Source organism: Mirounga leonina, unplaced genomic scaffold (assembly GCF_011800145.1).
Source record: "Mirounga leonina isolate KUSES-001 unplaced genomic scaffold, KU_Mleo_1.0 Mir_127, whole genome shotgun sequence".
In the NCBI taxonomy this organism is placed as follows: Eukaryota; Metazoa; Chordata; class Mammalia; order Carnivora; family Phocidae; genus Mirounga; species Mirounga leonina.
Window position 1 is genome coordinate 36248229 of NW_023270316.1, and position 24516 is coordinate 36272744.

Genomic DNA, 24516 nt, shown 5'->3' on the forward strand with positions numbered 1-24516 from the left:
GTTTGCCTTGAAATTATCTTTTATCATTTTATTCCACTGCTTGGTTTACCCCGAGAACAGCTTTCATTCTAAGGCTACACACCAAATGCACTGATTTTGCAAAAGTCGTCCCCTGCGCTCAGATGCCCATCTTAAAATTTCTACTGTGTGAGCCTCTAGCCCCCAGGGTGAAGCGCTGCCTGAGTGTATTAATGGCAGAATCACAATGTAAGTGTCAGAATGGTGGCATTATCACACTTTGACGCCAGCACCACTGTTTCTTCTGTATCTCACTACAGAGAAACTAAGGCTAAAGGTTAAAGGATGCGGTTTATTAAATAATTCAAGCCATTAACCTGCAACCTGCAAACCGATGGCAGCCTATTAAGTTTACGCTGCCATGATTCATGTTTGGTGTTTACTGATGCTAAAGCATAATGCCTGTTTGCTTTTCTTTTATTGCTACACAGTAATGTAGTGAGGAAGGGGGATGAAAAAAGGTGACAGGACCTAGCAAGGGGACAATAAGAGCAGCAGACTCACTTGCATAAAGAAGATTGAAGCCTTCCCTCCCTCCCTCCACCTCTCCGTATAGGCCCCAGTGCACATCTGCGTCACTTGCAGGGGAGGAGGAGGCGCTGAGGCAGAGAGAAAATTGTACTGTGAGGACCTTGACAGCTTCACGGGCGGGCTTTTCCTTTTGCCTCCCTATATTTTCTGGAGTATTTGTTCTTCTCTTTTACAAACTGACTCTGTAAAACCACCCCTTCTCGCCTCGCAGAAGGCATCTGACTTTCTCAAAGATACCCGGCAGGCTCTCAGAGCATCCTCGGAGAGGCCAGGGACAGGGGCGCAGGTGCACCGGGAAGACTAGGGGGTGCACTTCTTCTTGACTTGGGGCTCGCTCGCTCTGCGCCCTCCAGACACTGAACTCTGAGCTGCAAGGACAGGAGAGCCGACACCTTCCCGACTGAGGCTCTGTCACGGGTGCATCCCAGGGAGGTGTATCCTGCTGCCGCCGCCCCCCGAGCTTCGGAGCGCGCAGACCTCCCGTCTTCGCGCCCCTCCATCACCAGGGTCGTCCCTCCCTGCCGTAACCACGGGGCCCCCGCGCGCGGATCGAGGAATCTCTGCCCTCGGCGTCCGGCTCCTGCCTCTGCTCTCAGCCGGCGGGCTCCCCACGCGCGGGTCCTTCCGGACCTGACCGCAGCTGAGCCGCGCGGCTCTGCCGTCCGCGCCCTGGTGGTTGCCTGGCAGGGCGCGCAGCCCGCCTCGCCGCGTGTGCTCCCGGGGTGCAGAGGGCGCGGTGCTCCTCCTCCGACCCCGGGCTCCGCCGGCCTCCCCCACCAGCTGGCCCGTCTACTTCCGCGCCAGCTGAGGTCTCTTTGCCTTCTTGCGTCAAGCATGTCAGGCTCTGGGCGAAAAGACTTCGATGTGAAGCACATCCTGCGACTCCGCTGGAAACTCTTCAGCCACCCGTCGCCAGCCCCTGGCGGCCCGGCGGGGGGCGGCTGCCTGCAACAGGACGGCAGCGGCAGCTTCGAGCACTGGGGACCCAGCCAGAGCCGCCTGCTCAAAAGCCAAGAGAAGGGCAGCGTGAGCACTTTCTGGAAGAAGACTTCCTCTTCCTCCTCTTCTTCGTCGTCCTCACCGCCCTCTTCCTCCTCTTCCTTTAACCCACTGAATGGCACCCTGCTGCCAGTGGCCACAAGGCTGCAGCAAGGGGCACCGGGGCAGGGCACCCAACAGCCAGCCAGGACTCTCTTCTACGTGGAGTCTCTAGAGGAAGAGGAGGTGCCAGGCATGGACTTTCCTGGACCACACGATAAAGGGCTGGTCCTGCAAGAGCTCAAAGTGGAGCCGGCCAACTCAAGCCAGGCAACAGGTGAAGGATGCGGACACAGGTACAGTAAGTCCCCACGGGGCATCTAGCATCTCCCAATTTCCACTCGCTTCCCCTCAACCCCCCCCCCCCCCGTGTGCTTTGGTAGTTACTAAGCCTAAAACGTTTCAGGTTGAAAATTTTGATTGAGAGATGCCAGCTTGGTGTTTCTTACCCAAGTTGTAATCTCACTAAAAGTTTGCTAATTAATTTTTACTGGCTCATTCATATTTTTTTTTCTTTTTGTAAGGTTTCAGAGTTGTAATCACAATATGCATTTTGGTAAATCTCTAAGTGGAGCAGTTCTCATATTTCTGAGATGATGGTATTCTTCTGTCATCTTCTGCCATTATATCACATCAATCCTCCAGTTATCTGATGTGAGGTGAAACTTGCTTTAAACACCATTCAGAAGGATCTCCTGTATGGGCCTAGAAACTGACTTAGTGTGTTATCCAGGATCCCTGTGTCTTGAATCTATATTTCAGGACTAATGAGGTGGGCAAATGAGGCCATTGGACAGCAGTATTTTCTCTCTTTTTTTTCTTGTCTGAAATACAGTGTTGTTATTCTCTATCCTAACCTCCCTTTTTATCCTACTTCATGTTCACTTTTGCCTCGTTCAAAGTCTTAGAATTAAACTGTTGCTGAGCCCCTTTGCATTCAGCTCTCCTGATTTGTTGGCTAAGTATGGGATTGTATATCTTTAGGAAGTGGGTCAACATTTGTGTTTTGTATATTTCTACTATTACATTCTTTGAGTAGAGTTCTACTTTCAAGACTTGAAAGACACATAAAACTTCTGAGTTTCACATTTTTAGAGAATTGACTCATTATTCTGCACTAGATCATTACTACTTTTGGCAGATAGTGAGGATATGAAAAGATCTGCTTTTAAATTCATATGATATCAGAATACATTATTGAAGAAACACAGGGACCAGAGGAAAATGATAATGAATATGTTAATAAAATTCAATTACCTCTCAATAACAAATTAGAAACAGAAATAACTTTTTAAACTTCTGGTTGATTGAATCAGCTTCTTATAAAGTTGATTAAGTCACAAAAGGAATGCATAGAGCAAAATAATACTGTAGGTGTTCTTCCATGATGTTGACAAATGTGAAGTTAAAGAGATAAAAAATCATCCTTAAAATTTTCAATTATGAGGATAATATGGATTTGAATTTGAATTTCAAGACCCTTGAACATAGTCTAATATATGAAGACATTTCCTATAATGTAATACAATTAAAGAGGGAGAAATTTAATTTAAAATTTACAAGTATGACAAAGTTTTGTTCCATATACAGCAGACCTAAATACAAGTTTATCTATTATTCAATTAAGTAAGATATTTTATCAAAATGGTTATAACTTGGGTACCATTAGTACCATAAAGTAATTTGATTTATGTATCATTACTTATTATAATTTTAGAACTTTTATCAACAAAATATGTTGAGCTTTACCCCCTTTAATGTAGAAAATATAAACCTCTTTTTTTCCAGTTTTCAGAAATCATAAGCACTTAACAATTCAACTTATATATTTAAAAGAAATCAGTTTAGGTTAAATATTTACTAATTACTATATTGAAATTAATATTTTTGTGACTCAAACATTCCCGAAAAAATAGATTTTTTTTCAATTTTGTAAAGTCTTCCAATCAGCTTAAAATATGTAACCTGAAACATTAATGTTAGATAATTTTTAAAAATTTGTTTTATAACAAATACATTTAAGCCAATGAGGCATATTTGTCATCAGTAATTTCTGAAGATTTTCATGTAAGTTGAAGAATTTGAAAATACGGAATATTGCCTTAAGAAATTACAATAAATAAAAAATAAAACTAATAACTAATACGGCTCAGGGACAAAACACCCATCAGGTGTGACTTCTGGTCCCTCACTTTTGAATATGCATCAGTGTATTTATTCACAAAGAATCATAAGTGAAAAGAATTCTGAAAATAAGCAAGCACCATTAAAACCATCTTTGCTATTGGAATGAGGGGGTCCTATGAGTTCTTACATGTATAAAATATTGAAAATCAGGTCTAATTTGATTTTAAAATTCTTATTAAGACTTAAATCCTTTAGATAAATTTAAAGTTCTCACTGGACAAATCAGTTAGCACTGATAATGTGGATTTCATGAGTTCCCAAACCTTCATGGAGCATTGGTTCTGTGCTCATGATTGATCGAAACCATGCTACTAAACTTGATAGTCACTATATATAGATATTACATATATAGTACAATTATAAATGTATAAATTTTAATATGTGGTAAGTATAGGTTTCACTTTTCAGAAGAGACAGCATTTCTAGAGTTAAGTACTGAATGAAAAATAATATGTAAAATAGTCAGTAATGTGGATTTACTTTTGTTTCTATCACGGCACATGCAGGGACTCTACATAGTGTTTATAATGATAAATGAGTGCATAAACTATCTAAATCTTGCATGATAATTTTGATTACATGGGTCATTATTATATCACCATATTGTGATGTCACATTTGATATTTAGCATTTTGTTTTATCAGTTCTGACTTATATGCAAAATTAATCTTCTCATCTAAAACAAGAGTTGGCCCCTTTCTTTTCTCTTCATTTTCTGATCTTTTTATTCATCTGGTCCCATGCTAGTTAGGAACATTGTTTTAGACAAGTATAAGTAGCTCGGTTGGTTTAACTTATTGTTCAAACAGCTGCTGAGGATGCTCAGGGGAAAACTGCCCATAATCTCAGAAATTCTGGAAAGGTCAAACTCTAATGGAGTTTAAGCATAAAGGTAGCAAGAAGACACTGGTAAACTAATTGATTGCCTAAACCCAGCCTTTATCTTATCCCAACCTACTAGGCATACATAAACAGATCTCAGTATTCTAATACTTTATTACACCGTTAAGAATTCTAATGTACAGTAATAGGCTCCTGACCTATGTTATTAAGACATTTGTTTTTTCTACTTAGTTCTGAACTTTTGTTGGAAAGTTTATAATTTCCTAGCTCTTCAGATTATCATACATTTTTGGTGTGGATATTTTTATCCAAAATTCTATACGTAGTGAACTAAGAACCAAAGAGAAATATTTATATTCTTGCAGTTTGTAGTAAGGTGAGTGGAAAGGGAGATGCCATGTTCAGCTGCTTGCTTTTTTAGTCTTCTCAGTTCTCACACAATGCAGTCATTGGATTCCACAGTTTCAGTTGCTGTCCATAAACTGTATTTCTAAATTTGCATCTCAAAATCTGGACCGGCCCACTTCCAACCGTCTCCCCCTTCCCCCACCCGGTCTCAGACACCCACCTCTCTGCTTGACCTCTCTTGTGGATATTGCAGACACAGTATAAATAAAACATGTACAAAACTGAGCTCATAATCTCCCCCTCTCTCTTGCTCACTTTCCTTCTTTATCTCAGAGAACAGCTCTCCATGCATTAGGTTGTGCAAGCTAAAAATCCAGAATCATATTAGCCAACGTCCTCTTCCACATCGTTTTCAATATTCCACCAAGTACTGACACTTTTATTTCAAAAATTTCCCTCTTTGGGGAGCCTGGGTGGCCCAGTTGGTTAAGCGTCTGACTCTTGATTTCAGCTCAGGTCATGATCTTAGGATCCTGGGATTGAGCCCTGTATTGGGCTCCACACTCAGTGGGGAGTCTGCTTGAGGATTTTCTCTCCTTCCCTCTCCTTCTTTCCCTCCCCCACTCTGTCTGTCTGTCTGTCTCTCAAATAAAATAAATCTTAAAAAAAAAATTTCCCTCCTCTATCTGTCCAGTATCCCTCCATCTCTCCATTGTCTGTACCTAATTCTAAGATACTGTCCCCTTTTAACTCAACTTCTACCACTGCCATCTGCATTGTCTTCCCTCATTAATTTTGCCACCTCTAATCCATTCTCCATAGTGGAGTGAATGAAAATTATAAAATGAAAATCTGAAATACTTTGCCACATCCCTGGCTCTCCTTTTTTTTTTCTTTAATTTTATTATGTTACGTTAGTCACAGTACAATACATCTTTAGTTTTTGATGTGGTGATCCACGATCCATTGTTTTTGTATAACACCCAGTGCTCCATGCAGTACATGCCCTCCTTAATACCCATCACAGGGCTAACCAATTCCCCCTCCCCCTCCCCTCTAAAACCCTGTTTGTTTCTCAGAGTCCATAGTCTCTCATGGTTCATCTCTCTCTCCTATTCCCCCCCTTCATTTTTCCCTTCCTTCTCCTAATGTCCTCCATGCTATTCCTTATGTTCCACAAATAAGTGAAACCATATGATAATTGACTTTCTCTGCTTGACTTATTTCACTTAGCATAATCTCCTCCAGTCCCATTCATGTTGATATAAAAGTTGGGTATTCATCCTTTCTGATGGCTGAGTAATATTCCATTGTATATCTGGACCACATCTTCTTTATCCATTCATCTGTTGAAGGGCATCTCGGCTCTTTCCACAGTTTGGCTATTGCGGACATTGCTGCTATGAACATTGGGGTGCATATGGGCCTTCTTTTCACTACATCTGTGTCTTTGGGGTAAATACCCAGGAGTGCAGTTGCTGGGTCATAGGAAAAAAGCATTTCCACTACCCTCTGACCCCAATCCATACTGTGCATAGCTAGGCCCTGGATGACTTGTCCCTTGTCTATTATCGAGCTCTTTCACTCACCAACCTTCCCCACCCCCTCTGTCTTCCAGATTCGGTGTCCTCCCTTAATGTTTTCCTCTACCTTTGAGCCTCACACACTTGTTTTGTCCCCTTGTATAGTCTCCTTCCCTCAACCCACCCTTTTCTGAGTTCATTCTTAATTATCATTGAGATGTCTTGAATAAGAGCTTTGTACCTTTCTCAAAGAAGCATTCATTGATCCCCTAAGCAAATTAATTTAAAAATTTCAAATTCATTACATCTGCTTATTTTACATTCTTAGAGTAACTGCCCTCTGCTTTTTCTTCAATTTCTCCTTGTAACCTGTAACCATATATTAATATCTATGTTGTTTTTATTGTTTGTCTCTAACAAAAATTGCCCAGTGGATAGGATATTTCTATTTTGCTCATCATTTTGTCCCTAGCATAGAGCATGTAGTTATTTAAATACTGTTAAGTGAATAAATATTTGTCATAATCATAATGAGTGACACTGATTAAGAACTTCCTATTTGCCAGATAGCATGTTGAATATTTATATTGTGCAACTTAATATTCAGAACAGTCCTTTGATTCTGGCACAATTATGTATCCCTTAGGTATAATGTTTACATAGATGAGAAGACTGAGATATAGACAGGTACTTAATTCGCCCAGAATCACAGGCTTCTAAGTAGTATAGCTGCCCTTTTAAGCCTTGCTATCTGACTCCAGATACCATATTCGGGGCCCCTTTGCCAATTCTTTCCCTCTGCTTAAACAAACAGAACAGAAGAAAAGAGGCTATAGGTAAGGTTATGCTGAAGGAGTTTTCTTATTCCCTTGGTTGAAATGAGGCTGTGTTTGAATGTTAAATAGACTTCTTAAAATAACAGTGAAGGACAATGCCTGATAAGGCTCAAAGAGGACTTCTTGGCCAGTTAGAAGACACTCAATGTTTTCCTGAAGTATGGATCATTCCGTGTGTTTTACTTTACAATTAAACAAAACTATGAGGAAATAACTTAGGGAAAACTAATTTAATTTTGGAATCCAAAAGAGAGCTTTATGACAGAAAATCTGCTTCTGGGGAGCCTGGGTGGCTCAGTCAGAAAAGCGGGCAAACTCTCGGTTTCAGCCCACGTGATGATCTCATGGGTCCTGGGATTGAGCCCCATGTGGGGCTCCGTGCTGGGTCGGGAGTCTGCTTGAAGATTCTCTCTGCCCTTCCCCCCGACTCATGCATGTGCGTGCACTCTCCCTCTCTCAATCTCTAAAATAAATAAATAAATCTTAAAAAAAAAAAGAAAAAGAAAAACGAAAGAAAAGCTGCTTTTGAGGGTCAAACAATTGATACAGAAAATTGTCAACAGAAGAAAGCATAACCATTAAAATGTCATGGAGGTGGATGAGAAACTGAACCACATATTTGTTGAGAATGAAAAGAATCAGCCTTGCCTCAGTCGAAAAGAAAAAGCAACTTTAAAAATGGTTAGAGACTATTTCTTGGGGAAAGCATTTCTCAAACTATGCTTCTATGGAACACTAAAATGAAATCATGTTCATATTTTCCCTGTAAGCCCAGTTTCTAGTGGAAAAGAGTATGGAATGATTTTACTCAATTTTATGTCTTCTTGGCTAATTCCTCCCAGGCTGAATATTACAGTCTACTACTATTTAAACCAGAACTAGCAACAGATGATACCTTATTTGGGGAGAGCTTCTTTTATTTATTTTAGAATGGATTTATCAATATTATGTGGTATTTTATAAAGAAGCCCACAGTTTCCAGGTGCCCTACCCTCTAAGCAAGTTTGCTTCAGGCAAACTAAGAAGATCTTAACGGAAAAAGAAATGAGACCACTGCTTGGATTTACAGGTACCCCAGACTCCAGAGCTCTCTGAGTGAAAGATGGGAATGTAAGTGCAGAATGAAGCAAATGCAACTTTTAATTATAACAAAAAAATTCATGCTAATTGAAGAACCATTTTTTGCTTTTCAGTGGTGAATTTCTAATGACTACTTTGGAAACTATATTATTAACCTCTTTAAGGTACAAGTTTAAATAACCTAAAAATAATAGGATTTTTAATAATCTAAAAATAATACCTATCCAATCAAAATGAGCATGTGGCTAATATGGATTATACTATTGATCAGATATTTGGTTTTGTGGGTTTATTTTTTCTAAGCCTCAAAAGATAATTTGTGTATCTAGGGGATAACATGCTTCTAATGACTACTTAGATGATGTGCTTCTAAGTCAAATTCCATCATTTTTGACCAAGAGCTCTTATGGAATTTACTGAAAACTGAGATCTGCAGTGTATTTTAGAGTTTCAAGTTCCTGAACATGAAAATGTGCAGCATTTTAAACAGAGTCTCTAAGTAACGAGACTCTACTGATTTTATTTTACCATCTAAAATAACTGTAGATATTTTTGTAGTAGTTGTAAAACAAATGCTCTGGAATTTACATACTAGTTTGGGCCAAATAATATTAATTTACCTTTCTTCTTATTTTTTAAAGATTTTATTCATTTATTTGACAGAGAGAGACACAGCGAGAGAGGCAACACAAGCAGGGGGAGTGGGAGAGGGAGAAGCAAACACCCAGCCGAGCAGGGAGCCCGATGTGGGGCTCGATCCCAGGACCCTGGGATCATGACCTGAGCTGAAGGCAAACACTTAATGACTAAGCCACCCAGGCTTAATTTACCTTTCTACGTTTAAAATAGTGTTATCCAAAACTTTGAAGAAAATAACTGATACAAATAATCTGAGCAGAATTAAAGATGTGAAGATTTTGTAAGTCAAGAATAAGAAAACAACAGCAACAACAACAAAAAAACTGTTGCACTATATGAGTTTGAGGCTGACTACTTTGCTGACTTTTCTAGCCAGAATTTGAAAACAGATTGATGCTTATGAAAGTGTAACATAGTCTTTCCTGACTAGAGAGCATGTGTGCTATAATTTAGGATCCCAAGAAAAATCTGTTTCGAATGGAAAGCTTATGAGGTAGATCATTTTGACTGAAGATCATGTCACGGAAATGTTGCTTTTTGAAAATGATCTGAGAATCTCTAATAATAATAAAGAGTGGAATCAGTTGATGTTAATTCTAAACCTGGCCTTTCCTATTCCTTTGGTGGCCTTAGTCTAATTCAGATAACTGGTTCTCATAGGAAATCTTTCAGTTCTTATCATAATTGTTTGTGACACTGTGTCCTAGGAGGTCATCCAGGCACCTTTTTTCTTAGTGATACTGATTGATATTTGCTCGTGTAAATCAACATTTTCATCTTGATTGAATTTTGGTGGAACAACTTAAATTATGAGATCAGAAAGTTGGGAAAGGAAGAATTCAACAATTTCATAGTTTTTCAAGAGGTGAATGCCAAAAACCTCTGTGTGTCAACAATAAAATATACAGTTTGTTTTGTTTCTTTAGTAGATTCTAATCTTACTAAAATATCCAAGATGTGTCTTTAGATCAATATTCAAAGGTATCAGAGCTCCAGAGAAAATGGAAAAACAGCTTTTGGAAGGAAAACTATTTTTAAAATCTATTATTTTTAAACTTATGAATACCAAACATCCTGACTTCCTAACTCTGAGATTCAACCTCAAACTCTACTATTTTGAAAATAAATTTGGAGTTGTTTTTCTCATTTGTAATAAAATTTAAATACAATTCCCACTTTTTCAGTTATATACCATTTGATATACTGGTATGTAATTTCAGTAGAAAAGTTTATACAAATTAGTGCCTAGATATTGGGCATTTGGTGATCCCCTGATGATTTTTAAACATTTATTTGTATATTTTTTTTCTCAAAAGGCATGACATTTTTGTATTATAATTAGTTTATGATTCTGGTTTACAGTGGTTTTGGTTAGTAAACTGTTATTAGCAGTGGGAATATGCCCATATCATCTGTATATAAATTACAGATTGTTAAAAAGCAATTGAGATAAAAAAATCCTGGGCCAAATAATATTCTAATGATTTGATTAAAGTCACCATGAAAGAACTCAAACTCCTGACTCTGGCTGAGATAGAATAACAGGGACTGGACTTACTCTCTCACCCGAAACAGCAACAAAGAACAAAAGAAGAAGGAAGTAGAAGAAAGACAGAAAGAAGACAAAGGCAAAAAGAAATGAAAAAAGAAAAGGTAAAAAAAGGCGGGGGGAAGGAAGGAAGGGGATCTGTGACACATTTTTCAAGACACTGGACATCAGGTACTGAAAGAGTGATTCTTGAGATGTGAAAAGCAAATGAAATGACCCTGGGATTGTCCCAGTTTCCTGCCTTGAGAGAGATTCCAGCCACTGATACAGGCCAGGGGAAACCAGGAAAAATGTGATGACCACCCTGAATTGAAGAGATAGAGTGAGAGCTCCCAAGATAGCATTGTCATAAAAAAGACATGCATGGGGAGAAAACTCCAGAAATCTGTGGAGGTGCCCCTTGAGTATTCAGCAGATCAGTATTCAGTAGAATAATGACAGACACATGTATTTAGGAAAAAATGCAAGTCTTGGGAAAGAACTATACCAGAATTAGAGGGAATAACACCTGTTCCTAACAATCAGAATGGCATGATTCTTTGAATTAGATAAAGTATTTGGAGGGTTATTATATTAGTAATAGGAAATGACTAGCCCTAGAATAAACAATGACATGGTTTCACTTAACAAATCTTAACAGCAAGATCCAAAAGTATCAAACTGTTTCCAAGTAATGTTAACTATGCCTTGGAACAAAGTTGAAGAATAATTCACATATTCAGAAGTATTTAATACCAAACAAGGTAAAGTTTGCAATGTCTGACATCCAATTGAAGATAACTAGTCAACAAAGAAGTAGGAAAACATGAACCATACTGAGAAGCAAAATCAATCAATTAAAACTGTAGCAGACAAGCTCATTAATGCAGTTATACCATATTGTGTATATTCATGTAGTTAAATAGGGTCATGGTAGACAGGAAAATATCAGTATCAAACTTCTAGGCCAAAATAAAGCTATAATGCCTGAGATAAAAAAATATACTGGCTGAAATTAATGACAGAACACAGATTGCAGAAAGACATGGTACTGGCTGGTGCAAGATATGGAAACCACCAGAAATGATAACTACATGGTTAAAAAAATAAGATTATTTTTTTATTATTTAAATCTGGAACATTTGAAAGATATATGATGGTTAAACAAACAAATAAAACTACTGTAATATGAGGGTTTGTTTACCATATGCATAAGATAAATTTTCTATGACAACAATAGCAATAAGCCTGGGAAGGGAGAAATGAAAGTACAGGATTACAAGGTTATTATACTAAGTGTGAAATAGTATATCATTTGAAAGTCGTCTCAGAAGTTTATTATAAACCCTAAAGCAACCACCAAAATAATGAAACAATGAAAAACAGCTAGTGTTCCAACAAAGAAGATAAAATGCTCTCATAAAAATTAATCCAAAAAAAGAGGAAATGGGAACAAACATGGGGCAAATATAAAATGCACAACACAATTATAGTCTTAAACCTAACTATATCAATAATTACATTAAAAGCAACTGCTTTATGCATCTGTAATTAAAAGGCAAAGATTATCAGGTTGTATAAAAAGCCAGATCTAAGTATATTCGGCTTACAAGAAATACACATTAAAAATAAACACAGATATTGGTTAAAAGGAAAAGGGTAAAAAAGATGTAGTATGTTAAGATTAATAAAAAGAAAGCTGAAATGGATATATTAATAATAGACAAAATATAACTAGGAACAAAGAATATCGATCTGATAACAATCTTGAAAAACCTCCAGGTATTATCATAATACTGAAAGTCTAAATGTGTTTTCTCTAAAAGCTGGAGCAAAATGAGAATGTCTTCTCTCATCACTTTTATTAAACATAGTACTGGAGATGCTAGTCAGTTCAACAAAGAAACAAAAACAAATAAAGAGCATTTTTATTGAAAGTAAGAAATAAAATAGTTTTAATTTGCACAAGAATTGATCATCTATGTAAAAATGAAGAAGTTAACATGGTCTTTATTTGCAGACATTATTAGAAAAAACTTTATGGAATCTACAAAACAGATAATGACTTTTTAAGGTGGCAGGATATAAAATGAACATATAAAAATCAATTATATTTCTAATTAAAAATAATAAATTTCATAGTAACATCAATAAAGTATGAAATACTTAATAATAAATATGACTAAAAGCTTTGAAAGATTCATACACTGAAAACAATAAAGCCACTCTGATAGTTATTAAAGATAATTAATAAGACCTAAATAATGTAAAGATATACTATATTCATGGATCAGAAAATTTACTATTATTTAGATGTCAATTCTTTCCCAGTTCATCTATAGATTATACACATCCTCTGAGAAAATCTGTGCATTTTTTTGGTTCAAATTGACAGACTTATTCTAAAATCCATTGAAAAGTTAAGGCACCTAGGATAAACAAAACCACTTTGAAAAAAATGAACATATTTGAGGACTAACACTTCCTGATTTCCAGACTTGTTATGAAACTACAGTAATCAAGACAGTGTGGTATCAGGATAACAGCACATAAGTAGATTAATGGGGAATGGATAAATAATTCTGATAATAACCATATTATGAAATACATTATGCTATTAAAAAGAAAGAATAGGGGCGCCTGGGTGGCTCAGTCATTAAGCGTCTGCCTTCGGCTCAGGTCGTGATCCCAGGGTCCTGGGATCGAGCCCCGCATCGGGCTCCCTGCTCGGCGGGAAGCCTGCTTCTCCCTCTGCCACTCCCCCTGCTTGTGTTCCCTCTCTCGCTGTGTCTCTCTCTTCAAATAAATAAAAAATAAATAAATAAATAAATAAAAATAAATAAAAAAATAAAAAGAAAGAATAAACCACCATGATTAAATGAAAAAATATTTTGATGAGCCAAAAAACTCACTGTGTGGTATATTTTGTCCTTAACACTTGTCTATTATAAGTGAGATAAACTTATTCATTTTATTGATTATTCATACTTTGAATAGAAATTTGATTCTAACTTGCCTTGGATCATTTATTGGAGTCAAATACCTCTTGAGTTTGATATGTGGCCTCAGAAGTTATCCATTGACATCTTACAGAAACTGATAATGAAATATTCACACTGAATCTTTTGCTACCTTCCTGTTGGCAGCAGGTAAGAAAGAAAGGGAGGCTAAATAGTTTTAGAGTAAGTGTTTCTGCAAAGAAAGTTCAGAAGGCCTTGCCATGTGACCACAAGGGACTTTATTTTGAGGCAATGGAAGCATCTCCTTCCACAGTACTTGAAGAGCAGCAATACTACCCATGAGCTTTACCTTAATGACACAGAAAGGAATAAGCTACGTCCTGTCTTCTTCTGACTCCTCTTTGTATTTAACCAGATGACTGGAAAGTACCAGAGACCTATTTTTCCACAGAGACAAAAGGGGCTCCTTTTCCCTCCTTCTTGTTGTCCTAATAGATATAAAATATCTACATGTGATTAGTCTCCCTAACAGCCTGTGACTTTTAAATAGACTTCTTATCAAATACTTTTTCAGTTGTAAAATTAAATTTGTATTAGTCCAGAGCCCCTTAAAGACACAACTTAAAGATATTTTCTGAATGTAAATTTATTTCTTTCCCCTGACTGATACCCCTATTTGAAATCTAAACTAAAGTTTAAGATGCCTTTGTATCTGTTCTCATTCTTATATTCTCTCTTTGCTTCATACAAAATTTTTCTCTAAGGATGGGAAATATTTTAATTCTTCTTCTTCAATAAACTCCAGAAAAATCTTTTGTTTTTATAAAGCACAACTGAAAATATGTATGGTCTATAAATATTGACAATTTTGTATAACATGTGTTATTGTAAGTTAATATGGTTTGCCTTCAAATATACTGGCCTCCACAGTTTCATGCTACAATAGAAAGAAAACTGGATTTGGCATTAGAAAACCTTAGTTTTAGAGTAACTCTGCCTGTTTAGGAAAATGTCACCATTGCCACTTAAATTGCTTTTTATCTCATTTTGTCATTAGAATATGATGGGAAAGGGCAAGAAATGCATCATATCTAAAGTCCTCTAGCCTTGCCACCACAAAAGAAAACAGTGGATCTTTACCTATAGTTGATTCAGCTTGACTCCTGGTATAGCAGCATGAATTAGGCTGCACTTTGACTACTTAAGATATGAAGTAAGCTCTATTTTGAACACTCAGGTATATTCTGAGCCAGATGTACCCCAAGGAAAACACTAAATGTTCCTTCACTTAACGAAAACTTTTAAATCAGTTATTCATTTCCAGACAATATGCCAGCTTCCTGAGATACAAAGAGGCATAGAAAACTCCCTTTTTTTTTTCAGAGTAAAAAAACTATAATAAACATTAACAGATTAATAATTTAGAAATTTAACTTGTGCTGTACAAAATATATATTAAAAGGAATTTTTAAAAGTACAGAAAATGATGGCTTGAAAAAGCTCTTAATAATGTTCAGACCAGTTATCAGCATGTGCAGTTGCTAATTAGAAGGAAAAATAGCAAGTGAATTAGCATGGCTATGCTCTGGTAAAAGTCAGGCGATCTGGCTGGAGCTGTAGGTCCTAGTCAGACAACAAGGGGCTTTTGACATCATATTAAAGACTTTGGATTTTGCGTATGGTGACTCTGACTGAATCTAGCTGATGAGATTCAAACTTTAGAAAATTTCCCTATTACAGTATGTGAAATGGACTAGAGAAAAGACGGGAAAATGGAAGTGGAGAGCCACATTCAAAGGCTCAAACAGTCCTAGTGAGGAACTATTACTAAGAAAAGGGGCAGAAGGAAAGAAAGCATTTAGAAAATAAATGCCACAACTGCCAATTAGTTGAGGTTTAATTGTAAAAGAGAGAGAGATAAGAAGAGCTACAATTCTGGACTGGCAAATGAATGGGCTTTTTTGTTATGCCACGCAGTGAACAATGTAGGCAGCTGGAGGGAAGAGAAGAATCTGAGTCCAGTTAAGGAGCTGATGTATATACTTTAATTTTTGTTTTAGTCCTTGTGCAGTAGTTGTAGTGGGGTAAAACACAATATGAAAAAATTGAAATTTAGGAAAATGTAGTTAGGGAGTAGGTAGAGACTGAAGATTTCACATGAAGAATAGACCCGGATAGTGACAGCTATTTGAATATGTGGCTGTGAAAATGAGTTAGTCACTTGAGTTAAAGGTGTGGAATTCAAGGGACCGGCACAAGGGGCTACATTGTTTGAGAAGTCGTCTACAGAAGATTGAAAATGCTCAGGAATATAGCTGGATTTGAGGGGTTTCAATGTTTTCAGTGATTAGAAGACATAAAAAAGAAATATGAGGTATATTAATACAAACATGTCACTTGAGTCTTCAAAAGAGGAAGGACTTTGTTGTTTGAGAATGAAAGGCTCATAAGGTGCACAAATGCAATGCTAGACATTTCCAGACACAATCTCCAGGGCCATAGATGTGAGGAATATGAATAACCTACCAATAAGAGGGGTGCAAGGGAAGCAAAGTGATGTGTAAAAGCACTTGTTAAAGGAATAATACAAGTTTCAGACTGAAAAATCTCAAAAACTCAGCTGACGCAAAATTCACATCTGTATGTGTATAAGGCTATGAAAGAACAGACTGAGTAGTGAAGCTTGTATTTTGTGCAATGGTCAAAGATGGTAAGCATTAGGAGCATTAGTGAGATTAACTGGATATTGTTCCATATAAACCAATGGTGAAAAGTTGGTAGATTTGAGTCTCTTCTTTGGGTAGGTTTGAGAGGTTATGACTAGTTACATGTCTCATCAAGCATTTGAGAGATTTTTTCATGGGTAAGAGAGTGGGATTGGGTGCTGTCATTATGAACAGTTCCAGAAGAGACTATGTTATCTGTGGGGCCCAAGGCAAAATGAAAATTATTAATTATTAATAACTAAACAATTATCAATTGTCGTTTAAAATTACTAGGAATTTGAAGACAAAGACAGTAAAGCATAAAACCAAGGGCCTTTCTGAACATACGTCTCTGTGTAACTACAGAGGTCCACATACATGAAGTGGCCTTGAATTGGACTGTGACCACAGAATATAAAAATTTGGGGGTGCCTGGGTGGTGCAGTTGGTAAGTGACTGACTCTTGGTTGCGGCTCAGATGGTGATCTCAGGGTCTTGAGATCAAGCCCAGTGTCTAGCTCTGCACTCAGCACAGAGTCTGCTTGGGAATCTCTTTCCCTCTCCCTCTGCCCCTCCTGCTCATGCTCTCTCTTTCTCTAAAAATAAATAAATCTTAAAAAAAAGGAATATAAAAAGTTGACATAATCTGTAAAGCGACCTCTTTTACACATTTTGGAAAGCCAAGAAATGGAAAATCACTTCCAGCTTAAACAGCTACATCTTCAATGAGTTTCATCAAATAAAATTTATAAATGGTCATAAATAATTACAAAGCTCACAAAATACTAAAATGCTTTTTAAATTTATTAATTTGAGGTGGTAAGTAACTTCCCCAAACAAAACAATACTTCTAAAATACCCAACATATTATTACACTTGAAAGGAAGGCTATTGGAACCAAGAAGTTAGTATCAAAAGCTTGAACCTCAGGGAACTTAAAAGTATGTGTACTCAGCTCTACTTCAAAATAGTTTTTCCATATTCACACACATGCCTATAATCTCCCATGTTGAATTTGATATATTAATAAAACTGACTCCTACATTAATTCTTTAGGAAAAAGAATTTATGAGTAGCTTTATATTTCATTCAGCTTTATCCAGTTGTACAGTAGGTTGAAGAATTGCATCGGTCCAGGAGCTAGTCAAGGAGAAGCATACCAAAGTGAGCCAATGCAATATCATCAACTTATATACAAGGACATCAAAGTAATATATTCAATTCTGAAAAATCAGCGATTGCCACAATGTCAGGAAACTTTCTTCTTATCATTTCTTATTGATCAGAGTTATATTATGAGGTTAAGTATAACTTTCCTTTTAAATAGTATATAAAAATAAATAAAATAAAAAATGTTATATTTTATTTAAATTTGCAGATAAAGTTAACTGAAGGTATAAAAGTAAATGGGCAATTGTTTTGGACTTTGCTTTCTTCAGACAGAGGAACTCTGGTAGTTAAAAATTGGAAGAAAGGATGACACACTTGAAATTACAAATGTAGAATTCCTTAAAATAATTATGGAAGCTTTATGATAGTAAAGGTTAATCTCTTTCAAATAGCAAATATATCTAAAATAGAAATTATGTCATGATACTCAAGTTTCTATTAAGTAAATGGCTTAAATATATGTAGTTATAATATATAGGGTTAGAGATAATTAGGAATATTTCATTGCTGGTAAGAATGTAATTTGCTGTAGTGTGGGAGTGTGGAGGGAGCAATGAGACAATACCTAATGGTATGAAAGAATATAAAAGGCTTTTAATTCAGGAACACAAATTTTGAGAACATATCCTTCAGAAATAAAACACTAGATATTAAGGAACACACATGCTCCATGCTTGCTCATCAATAGAAGAATGACAAAAAATCATTTTATATTCATCATGTAAAACAAATGCTATAAAATATATGATATAAAATATATCCTGTAAATCTGCAGAGGTAGGAAAAGAGTAACAAATGTAGAATGTCTCAGATAACACTAGTGTTCAATGCATAAAGCAATTTGAGATAAGTGTGTAAAAATAATGGGTGAGATATGATTACATTATAGTAAAATTAAAACCAGAAAATCTCCACATGCATGTTTATATGTGTAAATTCCTTTGTAAGATCAGAGAATAGTATAGTTGAGTCAAACACATTTTTACACTTGCTGTCTAAAGATTATAAGATTGTTTTCTATGTTCTTGATTTGTTACATTGAACTTTATTGCTATTTTGTAAATTAATAAGCTAAGAAGAGGTTGCAAAAAAGTTAATTTATAAAATACTGACTTGGAGAATGATGCATATAATCAGCCTCAAACTTTGGTACATGCCTATTGGAGGTGTTCAAAAAGAGTAATATTGCCATCTATTGGTCATTTATTCACAAAGAAGATACATGGTCCCTTGAAAACAATGTGAGAGACGGTCAAGCAGTTAAAACTATATAATATGCCAGATAAATAAGGGTATCAAAATATCCTAATATACAAATGAATTGCTCTGAAATAGTTCCTTCTTATTCTTTATATTCAGTTTTCACTACACTATCAAGGTAGTGATGGCCTTGTAAAATGATTTTGGGAGTGTTCCCTCCTCTTTGATTTTTTGATGGTTTCTATATCTTTGTGAATTTCTCATTTTGCTCATGCATACTTTTCCTAATTTCATTTAGTTGTCTATGTGTTCTTGTAGTTTACTGAACTCCTTTAAAAGGATTAGTCTGAATTATTTGTCAAACAATTCTCAGATCTCCATTTCTTTAGGACCAATTATTGGAACTTCATTTCCTTTGGTGGTGTTGTGTTCACCTGATTCTTTGTGATCCTTGTATCCTTGTGTTGGCATCTGTATTTGAATAAGTGATCTCCACTTCCACACTTTTCAGGTTCACTTTTGAAGGAAAGACCTTCACCAGTCTGCTCAGCTTGAGATAGTAGATCAATCAGCAGGTATTGCCCAGAGGCAGGCAGGGCTTACTATCAAGGTCCTTAGTTGGGTGAGGTGAGGCTTCTGCCCACCTTCTGAGGTTTGTAGTGGGGGTTGGGGTGGGCTGAGGGGGTGGTGGCCACAGATGGAGCTTCATGATTGGGTTAGCCTGCTGGTTGGGCTTGTATTCAAGTGGAGCTGCTGGGTAATTTCCCTGGTTGGGTAGGGCTCCTGATATGCTCTGTAGTCAGGTGGGGCCACTAGCTGGGCTCTGCAATCATCTCTGGGTAGGTGGGGTCACAGGCTGTGTTCTCTGGCAGGGCAGTGCTGCTAGTGAGACTCTGTGGTTGCACACAACTACAGGCTGGGCTCCACAATTGCTCCTGGTTAGGTGGGACATCAGGCTGTACTCCTCAACCAGAAGGTACCACTGGCTATGCCCCCAAATTGGGTAGGCCACAGGCTGGGCTTCACAGATGGGTAGGCCCTTGGCTAAGCTCTGCTGTTGTGTAAGGTTGCTGTCTGGGCAGGGCCTTCAACTATGTCCTGCAGTTGGGTGGGGCTGCAGACTATGCTCCATGTTTGAGCAGGATCTTGTCCAGGCTCTTAGTTGGGTGGGGCTGCATTCTATGTTATGTGATTTAGTGGGGCCACTATCTGGGCAAGGTCTGCTTGGATAAGTCTATAGCCTGTGTTCAAAAACTGGGCAGAGCCATAACCTGGGCTCTGCTGCTGGATGGGGTTGTAGGCTGGGCAGTACTGGAGGATGGGCTCCCAGGCTGCCCAAGGTCATTGTTCAGGCTTCCTCACTGTGCAGAACCAGGAGTTATGCTCAACAGCCAGGAGGGCTGCTGCCTTGTTTCCTTGCCAGAGCAGGCAGGTCTGTAGGATGAACTCCAGGCCTGCCTGGATTCTATGACTAGGCTACCTGGTGGAGTGGGACTACAGACCATGCTTAGCGGTTGGGTGGGCCTGCAAATTTGTTTTCCTACCCTGGCTATAGAATGCACTTAGTAGTTAAGTGGAGCTTTGAAAGTGCTTTCCTGTCCAGTGGGGACATGGAACGGGCTTCATGGACAGTATAGCCGGTTGGCTGGGAACTTAAATCAGTCAGAATGGCCAACTGAACTCCCTGGCCAGATGGAACCACCAGCTCAGGTCTGCAGATGAACAGAACCACTGGCTGGGATCTTTGTTTGGGTTCTGTTATTAAGCAGGAGCTCAGTCCACCAAGATCTGAACACTCCTTGCTGTAAGTCCCACCCTTCTTCTCTATCTCTATCTGATCCCAAGTGATTAAGCTCCCACAGATTTCCCCTTATGATCCTTGAGCAGTAAGACCTGGATGTCCACATGGGGCTCACTTTTCACAGGAGAAACCTTCTTGTTGGGGTGCTATGCTGGCGTGGGGCAGGAGAGATGTGGTCAAAATGAAACTAGTGAGGTCCTTCTCAATCTTTGTAGTCTAGGAGGGGTCTACAGCCTCAACCCCAGATTCTGGGATTTTCACAATAGTGTCTTGTCTGGATAGTTGCTAGTCAGTCTTCTTGTGAGGGGGACTGAATTTGGGAGCGACCTATGTCAACATTTTCATAATGTTACTCTCCTCAATTTTTTTAATATTTTTCCAAAAATATTGAAAGAGAATTAAGAGGGTCTACTTCATAAAATGCAATAATTTCAATTACTTAAAGTTATATATAAGCATAATGTGTAAGTATAATGTTAAAAGAGTACTACCTATAATTCAAATGAAATTTTGTATTTTAGAAGACCACACATTCAAATCATGCAGGGCAAATTTATGGAGTCTTGATTCAAAGGAAAAAATTGGCCTGCTAATCTTAGGTCTGTGTCTTGCTGAATTACATGAGGTTCCAACTCTGCCTTACCCACCTCACATGCAGATTTGTTGAGTGAATTATGGCACAGTATCTGAGAGAACTTGGAGACTAACACATTACACCATAACAGTTGAGCTAGCAATGTTGGGAGGGTGGTCCATATACCAGAGTTAATGAAGCTAGATTGAAAATGCTTGCAGTGTGTCACTTTTTCCCATCAGACCAGAGCTTTTCTAGGCTTCATTATTGCCATGTGTAATTTCTAGAGAATTTTTTTTAAGATTTTATTTATTTATTTGAGAGAATGGGAGACAGAGAGCACGAGAGGGGGAGGATCAGAGGGAGAAGCAGACTCCCCACTGAGCAAGGGAGTCTGATGTGGGACTCGATCCCGGGACTCCAGGATCATGACCTGAGCCGAAAGCAGTCGCTTAACCAACTGAGCCACCCAGGCACCCGCTAGAGAATTTTTATATAGAACTTCATCAATAAAGCATGTAACCTTGCAACCAGTATTAACATATTAACCTGACAATGTTCTACACAACGGCCCATTGTCTATTACAAAGGAAAGAAAGAAAGAAAAAGAAATCTGAAAACAAAGCAAACAACAATCAAGCACTGGGCTCTCTTTAAACTAATTCTCTGAAAGTTTCTCTGAGTTTCTGAAATACAATATCAGGATAACTTTTCAGAGTCTTTATAGCAGCAAAATGCTTCAGTTCTAACTCTAGGTATATTTTTCAGAAGATCATTTTGCCCTGAAGCTAGTAATTACAACTAGAGTATTCTCATTCAGCTAATTGTTGCCTTAATAATTCAAATTAAGTTTTGTCCTCACTCAGACTAGATAATCTGGCAACTGATTCTCCTCTTCATTCCACTTCCTTCAAAAGAGACTATATATTGATAATTCTACTGCTAATCATATCCCTCTCCTACCTAGAAATGTGGGGTCAAGTTATAATACACAGAGCAAAAACTGTTCCACTGCTTTGAGGTTTGCTTCTTTTTGTTTGTTTGTTTTTAAGTCTATTTTTACCACAGCAAATACTTTTCAGAACCCTAACAATTGGAGGGTTTTTCTTGTTAAGTACAAACCCTGGTCAGGTCCTCAAATGGAGTTTTTCTGAAAAGTCACTTTGAATTTTCTCCTTAGGATACTGTTGGAAAATTCTCAAAAGTCCAATAGTGTATGTTAATTACACTAGAATTGAATCGTCTTATTGGGAATTCTATTAAAATTCTAATTTGAGGATTACAAAAGAGCATTTCCCCCCCAATAACTTACATGGTATTGGAATCAGGGACTCATTTTACACAGCATGAGAAACAGGATCTAATCTAACTCCAAATCCCTATTGGTCTTCTGTGACCTGGGGAATGTAGATCATACTCTTCCCATCCTTCCAGGAGCCTTTAATTAATTATCTCCCCCCCACCCTTTATATTGCTACTGTCTCTTGATTAGAAGATTTCACTCATCCTTAACCTATAATAAGAGATAGCAAGCCATGTTGTAATTACTCTCCTTCAAGCCTATCTTAAAATAATCACAAAATAGTATTGTATTTTTAAGGGATATTACTGCTGGCAACAAAAAGAAAAGAGAGAGAAATGACTTGACATGAAAGAAAGTTACAAATTGGTACAATGTCTCCAAAAAACCTAACCATATTCTTGATAACACCAACTTCATGGGCATACAAGCTGCCAATCTCTCAGGGCCCCATGCTTAGGAGGGTCCCACATTTGGTTTAATGTTCTACTGTCTCTCTCTTGAAACTCCTAATAATGTTGAATGGCTTCTTGCACTTGCATTTTTCGCTAAGTCCCACAGTTATTTCATCAGTTCTTGATAATCCTGAGAATATAAGTAGAGCAAGTCTTTCCCTTTCCTGTGTCTTAAACATCTTTAACCTTCCTCTTGACACTTCTGACAATCATTGTAAAATTTTTATTTTGAAAGTATTGTAATAAGCTCTCTCATAAAGATTCCCAAAGTCTCAGGACTATCCCAAATTTCACTTAGACCCTATAACTGATACTACTGATTATGTTGAAGAGATCAGTGACTGAAGCAATGCTTATTATTTGGAACAGTAATTAGGCTTTTAATCACTCTTAAGTTTGCATATATCAACACTATCTCAGAGTCATTGAAAGTAAGATGTCTAGGCATAGACAAAAGGGAAAGACTATTTTTAGTAGCAGAGGAAACCAGATATAGGACATGAGATTTATTCAACTCCTTTCCCACTTCTCTTGCTATCAGTTCTCTTGGCTAGCTCAGTATTTAAGTGAGTTGAGAAACAGGAATAATTTTTTATTTTGTATATTGGGGTAGTATGAGAAGGAAACCAGATAGGCAGTTAGAAAAAGTTTGGCAGAGGAAGGAGTGATGGAGATCAAAAGAATGTCCTAAACTCACTTAAGTAGCTAAGGAAGACATTCAAGTTACCATGTAAAAATGGCAGTCTCCAGTTTTCTCCCAAATAAGTCAAAGTACACTCAGAGTAAAATGACTCCTTCTGCTTTAGATGGATAACTGAAATGTGGTGTCTCACAGCTTAATTCTAAACCTTTTTAAACACAATCTACCCAACAGTTTCTGACATGTAAGAATGTGAATTTTCCATTTTAGTCTACATAAGTCTAACAATTTTACCAGGTGAACCTTTGCCTTTATTCCAAGCCTCCCTGTTTTCCCAAATTCAATCCGGTCAGCAATGAGTGAGTCAATATAGTCTTATGTCAAAAAATTTTAGAGGATTGCATTATATTTCTTTAACATAAATCTTAGACAAATTTCTAGAAGCCCTAGGATGACCTCTCTGCCTTGTATAAGAAGGCTCATTTCCACATAATATCTTGTTTAAAGAACCCAATTTTCTCATGTTAGAAAGAACTACTGGTAATTTAAAATAAAATTAGTTCTCATGATTGGTAAAATTAAACATAGCCTTTTACCATGTTTTAGTAAAATATGTAATTCCACAATCAGATATGCATATTATCCTCAAATAATGTCATTATAGAAATTCTTCTTATTTAATTATTTAAGCATATTAACTAACCTTATATGCATATGATCTTGATAAAATGTATATTCCAGTTCATAGTATGAACTGCAGTTCTAATTGTCACATAGCTTTTATAACTTAGCCTTCACCCTTTAACTCCCCAAGGATGAATCAATCCATTTGTGGAAAAGCTGTTTGAGTATAACAGATATAATTGGTTCAAAATACCATGAGAAAATAAAGTCATAAAATACTCTGTCAAAGCAGACTGATGTCAAACACAAACTTAAATTTGGAAATAAAAAATTACTTTAAAATCTAATGAATTAAGTAACATCCCCACAAATACCTTCTGTGTCAAACATTTTTTATGATTTTTCTTTCCTTTTTTTTTACAATGGGGCAGATGTTTTAGGACACCAAGAGAAAAAGTTGAAAAAAATAAGATATTGCTGTTCCTTTAAAGAATATTTTTTTTTTTGATAACCTAT

At 37.2% G+C, this 24516-nt stretch overlaps 1 protein-coding gene across 2 annotated transcripts in view; it reads left to right on the forward strand.

Annotated features, from left to right (window-relative positions):
• The first annotated feature begins 1374 nt into the window (after positions 1–1374).
• KLHL1 (kelch like family member 1) overlaps positions 1375–24516 on the forward strand; it is a 357107-nt gene continuing 333965 nt past the window's right edge. For both annotated transcript variants that reach the window (XM_035003252.1, XM_035003253.1), the window contains exon 1: positions 1375–1883. In XM_035003252.1, the coding sequence (XP_034859143.1) occupies positions 1384–1883 (500 nt within the window). In that variant the 5' untranslated portion in view covers positions 1375–1383. The remainder of the gene's footprint in view (positions 1884–24516) is intronic.